We start from the raw sequence: 10,134 nt of genomic DNA, 5'->3' as shown, positions 1-10,134 counted from the left end.
ATTTCTTCTCGCAGTTTTTAGAATAGTGTGCAAAGTAAAAAATTTTGTTTGTATATGACAAAGAAAAACTGTAATACAGCACAAATTCTGGGAATGTTGCAGTAGACACCCGGTTTGTAATATTGCAAATATGTAAATATTGCAATACTGTCATCAGTTCACTACAGGCTCAATCAGCATTGTGTTACCTCCTTTGGCAATAGATAATGACCTAACAGACATTGATTTAAATGAAAATCTTCAAGATTGACACTTTAAATGATGTCTCTTCAAACTTCAAACTTAAGTGGTTTATTAAGTTAAGGGAAATATGAGGAGAGTGGTGGGAGAATTGGGGTTCAAATTTGCTAAATGTGTATAATGTGTATTGTTTTCTAATGAATGAGGCAGTGGGTGAGAGTGTAGAGAAAACAGAATTTCCCCCTCAAAGTCTTTTTTGTTAATATAGGTTAATCATTCTGATTGGATTTTTTTAAGTACAAAATGTTAAAATTGTTTTATTCATTTAAATGAGAGGCAGTTTACTAGTTCGTCAATACCGTTGCTGTTGTTACTGTTACCTAGGTTACCACAAAAAACAACAACAATGGCCAGTTATTTTCCCAGCATGATGAGTGCAGCGGTGGAAGAAGTACTCAGATCTTTGATCAAAGTAGCAATACTCTGTTACAAGTAAAAATCCTGCTTTCATAATGTCATTTCAGTAAAAGTATAAAGATACAAAAAGTGAATAGACTTTAAATGTTCTGTGTACAGAATGATTTACTTGAATCATAATTATTGAAGCATCCGTGTGTACATCACTTTAGTGTTGCAGCGGATGAAGAAGGGGCTTTAAAAAAAAATCTCCATAATGATACTTGTGAATGAAACAAATGCAAATCTCCTCTTAATGCCAACCAATGCTAAGTGTGTCTGTCACCCCCTGCAGGATGTCCTCAACAGCCTGAACACCAACAGTGAGGTGGGCCCGTGGACGATGAAACAGCCTTCAAATCTAGTCCCAGGTTGAGGTTAATGCTAATCGTGATAGGGGTTGTTCATTACCAGACACCTAACATGTTAGCATTAGCTTCACTTTGGGAGATCTCACTTAAAAAACAAGCCACCAACGACTACATCCAACGCTTTTACCTCTGATGCTGGTTTACTGGGACGAGGGAGTCATCATTCAACCGAGGAACGATGCCCAAACAGACAAGAAGTGAAACAAGAGTGGACTAACACACACACACACACACACACACACACACACACACACACACACACACACACACACACACACACACACACACACACACACACACACACACACACACACACACACACACACGCACACACACATACAGGGCTATCAGGATCTCTGTAAAGATGTCAAGATGCTGCAGTCGTAGTACATTTAAAGTTCACAGCATATCTTTTTAATATATTTTTATTTGATGCATCACAGATTGGAGTTGCAACCTTTGCAACATGATTTGTTTGTAAACCCACATACAGCACTTTGGTTTATCTAACCTCCTCTCAGGCATGTGCAGATTGACTCCTTTGTGATTTAATGGAGTATATGTTTCAGGCTTACAGCACAACGCTGCACATTATAGCCTACACACTTAAAGAGGTCTGATCACACAGATTAAATGTATAGCTGTCTTGCGTTAAAATAATGTATCCTTTTGAAAATCATATATCACTACAAGTGTTTCTTTTATTGGTTTACTTCATAATCTATACGAAATCATGTGACAAATGTGAAAATAAATGCATCGTCACAAAGTTGAAAACAATTACTGACACATGAAAATGCCTATGTTTTTCGAGATATATGGCTTTCACAATATGATATGAAACAGACCATAATCTGTCCTCTGTTGTGCTCAATTTACCTATTGCGAATAAATTAGCTCCACCAGAGATACCTGTATCTAAAACTGAGACGTGCAGAGATGTGTTTTGTGATTCAGGTCCCTTCGTTTCATATTGGATATATTCATTTTTTTTATTGTGGGTCTTTTGCTTTTGGTAAATTGAGAAATGCTTTGGACAAAAACTGGGTTTGTACAGTTCCCCTGACACCTGAATGAGCCTGGTTATTCTGCTGAATGAATGACAAGTAAAGCAAATAAAAATAAACATCTGAAGTTTGTCGCACTCTGACCTGTATCATTTTGTGTTTACATGAGAAAACATCTCTGCATCTGTTTTCTTCTGTCCAGAAAAAAAAGAATTATAAATATGGAAAGGTGCTGCACTTTGAACTCACATGCAGCCCAGTCAGTCAGTTCAAGACACAGACTTTGTGGGGGCTTTTAGTCTTAGTGCAATCTTTCAAACCACTTTGTCAGTTCTGATTTTCTGAAAATGAAGGGATTACAGCCATGGCTCTTTAAACGCAGAATACACAGGGTTTTAAAGAAAATACACTCATCCCAGCCCATCCATAATGATGATTTTACATACATTGATCCACAAAAGAATGAAGCTCGGGCACGCAGTATTTCTCAATCTCATATGGTTAATGTTTTTGTTTTATTTAAATGTATTAAAGTCTGTGTATTCTGGGTAGAGCATGTTCATTTATGGTAATCACTGAGTCAGAGCTTGTCTCTCTGTTTGTCACCACATCAATGCCCCCCTGCAACAGGGGAGACCACCAAATGCACGATCAAACAAATCTGTTCTCCCGTGTCCTGAACTTCCTCAAATGGTTACTTCACTGAGAAGAATGAAAACTTTGAGTTAAAAAAGTAATACAAACAACGTTTTAAAATATATATTTAAAGGCAACTCTGATGAAATGACCATGGTAAATAATCATGAATGCAAACAAGAGTTTTCCAGATAGACATAAAAACCCATAAACTGTTCACAAATCACTGTTTGTCCCCAAGAAATCCCTTATATCATAAACCATCGGTCAAGTGAAGTCGCTTTTATTTATATAATTCAATAAGTTGTCTCAACCGGCTTTACAGTCTTTACTTCAGCTGAGGAACAACTCATAACAAATATTTTAACTTGTAAATAAAACAGTTGAACTATTAGCTCATTGAGGTGAAACTGGTTTTGGGAATAGAAGGAAAGAAATTAAATTGTAGCCAACTCTTTTTGCAGGTGATCTTTTTTATATTATATTTCTAAAACGTATTGAGAGGGGAAACCAAACCCTCTACCATTTCCACCAATGAAATAAAGCCTTTAATTGATCTCATACTTATCTCAGTATCTTAATGTGAAGACAAACTGTGCCAACCAGCCCCGGTCTCTCCAGTACGCATGAGCCAGTGTATATGGGCGGACCGGTCAGTCAGCTGATGACTGAAATACTCCTCACAGTCTCTGTCCCCAATACATGCATTTCGTCACACGAATGATTTTCTAGCCAATTACGCACAATGTGGAAAATCTCTCACAACTGCAGGAGAAAGACTCGCAACTTGGAGGGAATGCGTCCTGTGCGCGCACCTGGAGCCGCCGGAGACATGCAAAGGCAACACATTTTAGCCGCTTTCCACTCTGTTTTATGATACTGAGCCGCTTTGGACCTGCGATTTATTCCTGTTATGGGGAGAATCACATGCAGCTGCGCCGCCGTGATCCTGCTGGCCGTCATCAGCTCATGTCGTGCAGTCACTCTGGAGTCCATCCACTGGAGCAGCTCCAACACGAAGTAAGTGCACGAAGCAGTTTCACACTTGAGAGATGGTGATACTTGATGCTGCTGCTTTGTGCTTGCAGTTGATCCCGTTAATCAGAGGATAAAACCATTTTACTGAAAACCATCAGACCACAGTTTTGATATGTCAAAAGAGTGACTGCGAAAACAATTCGCCCATCGATCACAGACAACTTTGATAATCGATGAATCGTTTCAGTTCATTTATGAAGCACATTCTGTGGCCCTAGCTTCTCAAATGTGATGCTTTGTATCATTGTAAATTGAATGGGCTGCAACTAGCTGTTATTTTCTTTACCAATACATTTGTGGATTCATTTCTTGATTGATTGATTCTTGTTTAGAGTTTTACAACGTCTGAAAATTCCTTGAGTGCAAGCAAGATCTTTATTTAGTTTGAAACGACCTAAATATAATCGGTTTACTGTCACACAAGACAAAGAAAACCAACACATTCTCACGGCCGAGAGGCCAGAGGAATTATTTTAATATTTGCTTGAATCGATTATCAAAATAATTTGTGGTCGACGAATCGTTCCAGCCTTAAAATGTAATGTCTTTGTTTCTTAAACAAAACATTTGAAGGTGTCACCTTTGGGGCCTTTCCTGAACTTGATTAGACATTTTTCTTTGTTGAACGAAACTGATGCTTTTACACTTCATCTTATCTCACACACAGATTTAGTCCGGGTCAGGGTCTGGTCCTGTATCCTCAGATCGGGGATAAGATGGACATTGTGTGTCCCCGGGCGGATGCTTCCTCGGGGGGAAAGGAGGAGTTCTACCGAGTGTACCTGGTCTCCAGAAGCCAGATGGAGAGCTGCACCATCGCCAAGACGGACACGCCGCTGCTGAACTGCGACAAGCCTCACCAGGACGTAAAGTTCACGTTCAAGTTCCAGGAGTTCAGCCCCAACCTGTGGGGTCTGGAGTTCCTCAAGGGGAGGGACTATTATATCACCTGTGAGTCACTGTGTGCAACCTCACGGCTCATGTTCAGCTCGAACATGATATCAGAGTGTATGTTTCTGTGCACATGAACACTTAAAAATCAGTAGAACACCTATCACAAGCCGCTGCTTCCTACAGGTGGATTCAAATCAATGCTAGCAACTGTTTCTTTGTTCCTCGTGGGTGAAGAGGAAGCCATCATCCTTAGCTCCCTCTCAATTTGTCAGTTTGCGTGAGAGTCAAAAACATTGTGACCTCGTTGGGCCGCTGCCGGTTGGGCCGCTGCCGGTTGAACCAGCATCTTAGTGGCAAATGATGCATGAGATAGAGAGCAAGTCTGACAATGTAGCCTCATCCACTTCACCACGCTCTGACAGCACACTTCGCTCTGGCAGGCCAGTGTGATTCCAAGGGCTTACATGCCCCAAATCACACAAGGCTTTTATAGCATCAGGCAGATTTGATGGGAGCTTTCATGGCAACGTGGCTTGTAAACTGTGAGATGTTGTTATCTGACCTAAATGCTGCTAACAAGTCTGTGTGTGTGTGTGTGTGTGTGTGTGGGGGGGGGGGGGGGGGTAGCGATGGGTTGAACAAGAGTTCTTGGTGTGTGTTTGTGTCTGAATATATTTAGGCAATTTCTATGTAAGTTAAAATTGAAAATGTTCTCATTTCACTTTGTCCAACACACGTTTTGAGAGGTGAGGCGATTAGTCAGTTCAACAAGAACATTTTATCTGTAACTATATTGATAATGAATTAATAGTTTATGTTCTTGCAAAATGCTACATCTTCTCCAGTTCCCGCTTCTTAAACATGAGGATTTGTTGCTTTTGTTCTGATTTTGGAGTGCTGATCAGACAAAACAAGGAATATTCAGACATCTATTTGGGCTCTGGGAACTCATGATGAAAACAATGTATTCATTATTATTTGGTGCAGCCCTCGTGTGTGATTATCTGGATACTGCTTGTAACATCACAGTGTAGCTACATTCTGTCGCCAACGTGTTGCAACATTCAGCAACTGGCTAAACCGTCTGCAAAGAAATCATAATGGAACTATGCATTGCTTGATAATCTTATATGATGATGGTTGCATGAAACATAAAATGTGAAACATTACTCGATAATGTTTGCCTCCCCTCTGTCTCTCTCTGCATGTCAGCCACCTCTGCAGGCTCTCTGCAGGGTCTGGATAATACTAATGGAGGGGTGTGCAGAACCAAATCCATGAAGCTGGTGCTGAGAGTCAGCCAAAGTAAGTACTTTGTGTGTGTGTGTGTCTGTGTGTGTCTGTGTGTGTACAGCTGGGTGCGTGGATGAAGGAGAAACTGATTAACTGACAAATGATGCTAAAGGAACAATGACAACAATTGTTTCACTCTGCTTTATAAATGTGTAATGCAATAATATCCCTCCTCTCTGGAATGATTGTTAAGTAGTCAGATAATCTCGATCATCTATTCATTCTCGAAGAGAGATTGCCGTCATGAATTATTGCAAATCCCTAATTCAACCCGCTGGCATCTTAAGGCCATAAGTATTATCCTGCATGCGATCATACGGGCTGTCAATCATCTTTCCCCCGCTGTATAAACTAGCCACTAGTTTTATTTTTTATTTTGTGCATCACATTAATAATGCAGATTATGAATATCTTCACTCCCATTACTTTAAATGTCCAAAAGTTTGATCACAGTATCAACACATACACATTGTTTTCTTTCTTTCTTTAACTATCAATACGTTGTTATGGTGGTGTGGTTTGTTCTTCTATTCGACACGTTATCTTGTATTTGATGAAACAGGCATTTAGCAGATACATTAAACAGATGCTGTGTTTCTGTGTGTGTTGCTAAAAACTTTAAAAGCATTTTTTTACTGCTCCAACGTGTAATTTGTGACCTCATGAATGTGAAGTGATTCATTCAATTATTTAAGGATTTGAGATGAAAAATATGCATTTTGTGTGTCTCTCAACTGATCATAACTGCAGATATGGGGCTGTTTTCCTGCTGTGTTTACAAACCGCAACTGATGTAAACAAAGCTTTTAACAGCAACAGAAAACATTAATAACTCAGATTTACTTGTAATCTCGTTTTAATCTCTCTACACATTCAAATTCCTGCAGTTTCCAGTCTTGTGTTTAGATTCGTGATTGGGTCACGACACTTCTGTTTAGGTCTGGATTTATGGATTCATGGATTGAGCATTTTAAAACTGAAAATCGAATCATGTAGTTAATTTGTACATTCGTGCTAAATGTGGTGTGAGTAAAATTCAACTATTGCCAACAGTGAATGAATGCTACGCAGAAATGTTGATGAATGCGTGTTGTCCTTATAAATTTATAAATTAAATTAAATGAGTAAAAAAATCCATGAAGGAAGAAACTCCAATTTAGTTGTATCCATATCACTTGAAGGCCAATGTATATGTACGTTTACTGCAGTACGTCTCTTGCTTGCACTTGTTCGGGAAACTGCTCAGTGACATTAGAAAATGGTGTTAAATGAATTCCTGCAGTTATTCTGTGATTTGAAAAGTGCTGTGTGTTCCTCTTTTTCTGCAGGCTTCGATCATTTAACTCAAACTTCCATCTTACTACACTTTTAAAGAGACACTCCAGCAATTTACTATTGCACTTCCATAAAGCTGAGGGACTTGTGAGGAAGTATTCACTTGTTTTACTGACGCAAAAGTAGCAACAAAGCAATGTAGAAATACTCCATTACAAGTAAAAGCCCTGTAATAAATATCCTTCTTCAGTAAAAGTACAAAAGTATTATCAGCAAAATGTAAAGTGACATTAGTAGATGGCTAATACCAATGCACCAATGTGTAATCAGCATCTCATATTGTTGTCTTGTTGATGTGGAGCTATACCTTTACCTACTTTATATACAGTTTGATAGTTTTACGCTATCATAAAACTGTAGAAATGGTGGAGTGCCCATTTAGGTTTCCCAAAATTCCTTTCGTAAAAAAACCCATAGAAGGGATTTGAATCGGCTGAATTCTGGTATGAATGCTGAGAAAGTGAATGCATTTGTGATTCCAGTCAAGAAAGAAACGAGAGTCCCAGTCGTGACTCAGAACACAACTTTTTGTGGTCTATTTAGGTTAGTGATGCACTTTTACCTGAATGACTGCCAGTGGAAAATAATCTCTTAAAGGAAAACCTCTTTTTGCTTTGATCCTGACACCAAATACTAATGATTCAACAGACGTCAGTATAGTTACAATAGGAACATTTTGACATAACCCCATCTGCACTCATCACCATGCGGGGAAAATTAGGAGATGCAGCGTTTTGCTGCTAATAGTCATGTGTTGTTTTATTTTGCAGACGCTTCAGATCCAACTTCAACCCTCCAGGAGTCCCCCACTCGGTTCCCACCCACACGACCAAAGTCCAAGTCCAAGGACCCCTCTGCGAAAGAAAAGGAGAGTAAAAGCAAAACTGGTATGAAGACAAAGCAGAAATGTTGCCTGGAGAATACGTAGACGTGTACCATTAAGTTCTGACATGTTTGATCTTTACAATCTTTAAGATTAGACATATTTTTGTATGTTTTAGCCTGTTAACAACATATTGCAAAAAGGTCAACAGTCTGTGTTTAAAAAATAGGCTGAATATTTTCCAAAAATAATGGGGCGCGGCAGTCTTCAGCCATTGTTAACCAAACATGAGTAAATATTTGTTGAGGACTAATTTCAGCCACAAAGCAGGAAAGTATGTGTGGAATTGAGTCAAAATAAACTGCAGTGCCCATATTCATCCAAATGAAGAAGCTCAATGCAACAGCGGGACCGATTAATGTGTTTCTAATTGTTTCTGCTCTTTGGTGCAGAGGAAACAGGCCAATGACATCTCATCATTATTGGTTTCAGTCTTTTGTTTTGTTGACGAACAGAAATGAGATTTATTCTTTAGCTTTACTGATAAACGTCACTGATTATGTTTTTTGTTTTCTTATTTTCCCGACACTGAAGGAAAGGAATAATACATTCAGTGAATTAAAATATTTGTGATTTGGGTTAAACGGGCACAAACATGCAAAAACACGAATATAGTCTTTTACAGACGGATCTTTTTTAATTACATTTTGTTGTTGATTTGATCCAGAAAGGGAAATATTTGTACTTGCTTCTGACATCTCCATCTGCATATGGAAAACATTTATAAAGTATGAAGAATCCTATAAATTGTAACGACGCTGATATACTTAATATATATCCTGTCGCTCGAAAAGAGCCTAATTAAATTACAATCAAACCAGACAGCATACAGACTGAATATGTTTGAGTGCTGTTGATGCACACTATTCTATCACAATGCAGTTCACAAAGGAATTGGAGGTGCAGCCCTTGATGTGTATGTCTGAAATTGAATTGGCTTTCCGGTTTGATTGAAAACCAACATCACCCATACTGTATCATATCTTGTTAAAATGACTAAAACCATTTGCCGGTTCCATTTTCCTGCTTGTTCCAAAACCTGCTTGTCCCCAAACCTTCTTATTCGGAGAAAAGCAACATGTTGTTTACCAGAAAGACACTAAAGATTAGAGCATATATCCTCTGGAGTCGCTTTGCCTGAGGGTTTTCATGTTAACATATACTGATCAAGCTGCACAAACTGTGAGGAATTCATTTTAAATGTCTGTGTCGTGTGCCCTAGTTCACTCTTTCATCTAATTCTCCTCTTTTCTGTCTCTCTTCTGCTTCTTGTGACAGACTCGGGCTCAGAAACGGGACAAACAAATCCCAGTGGCGGCGGTGGCTTCGAGCCAGGCCTGTTGATGTGGGTTGTCTGTGGCTGTGTGATCCTCCTCCTGGTCGTCATAATTATGCTGCTCGTGCTGTGGAGGCACCGTCGCCGTCGCCTTGTCCCAGAGAGCCAGCAGTCTGCCTCCGTGTCCCTCAACACTATGGCCGTGGCGAAGCAGGACAGCATCGGCAGCGACTACAACGACTCGGACCGCAGCGATGTTGTCTTTCCTCTGCGGGCTTCTGACAGCATGATGTGTCGTCATTATGAGCGCGCGAGCAGCGACTACGGGCCCCCTGTGTACATCGTGCAGGAGATAACACCCCAGAGTCCCACCAACATCTACTACAAAGTCTGATGTCTGCTGCTCTAATGCCAGTCTGTGGCTGGTAATCCTCCACTGTCTGGGACACACAGACACACATCCGTTGCTTTAGGTTGAAAGTTTGTAGTGCTTGATGGGAAGAAATGTCACGACCAAAAGTCGTCATACATACATCAGAGAGCTGTCTTGCACTGACCACATACTTCACAAGTGCAAACCTTTTTGTTTTCTTGATATTGTGAAGAGAGACAATCAGAGAGGAGCTTTATGTGTCATATCGTTCCATTCCACCACATTTCAGAGGGAAATATTCTGCTTTTTCCTTCACTGCATTCATATGGCAGCAGCCAGTTGGTCGTTACTTTGCAGATTAAGACTTTGCATAGAAAACATATCATGAGTTT

General features: G+C 39.7%; 1 protein-coding gene across 1 annotated transcript; it reads left to right on the top strand.

Moving 5' to 3' along the window:
- Window positions 1-3,563: 3,563 nt before the first annotated feature.
- Window positions 3,564-9,763, top strand: LOC306792093 (ephrin-B2a-like; the record flags this gene model as incomplete). Its single annotated transcript, XM_079289100.1, has 5 exons — window positions 3,564-3,670; window positions 4,356-4,639; window positions 5,795-5,887; window positions 7,981-8,097; window positions 9,372-9,763. 5 exons carry the CDS (start codon window positions 3,564-3,566, stop codon window positions 9,761-9,763), a joined length of 993 nt encoding a protein of 330 aa, XP_079145226.1.
- Window positions 9,764-10,134: the final 371 nt, after the last annotated feature.

The sequence above is a fragment of the Melanostigma gelatinosum genome (genome assembly GCF_949748355.1).
Source record: "Melanostigma gelatinosum genome assembly, chromosome: 2".
Taxonomy (NCBI): domain Eukaryota; kingdom Metazoa; phylum Chordata; class Actinopteri; order Perciformes; family Zoarcidae; genus Melanostigma; species Melanostigma gelatinosum.
The sequence above is the reverse complement of the archived record's forward strand: the minus strand, read 5'-3'. Positions and strand labels throughout refer to the sequence as shown.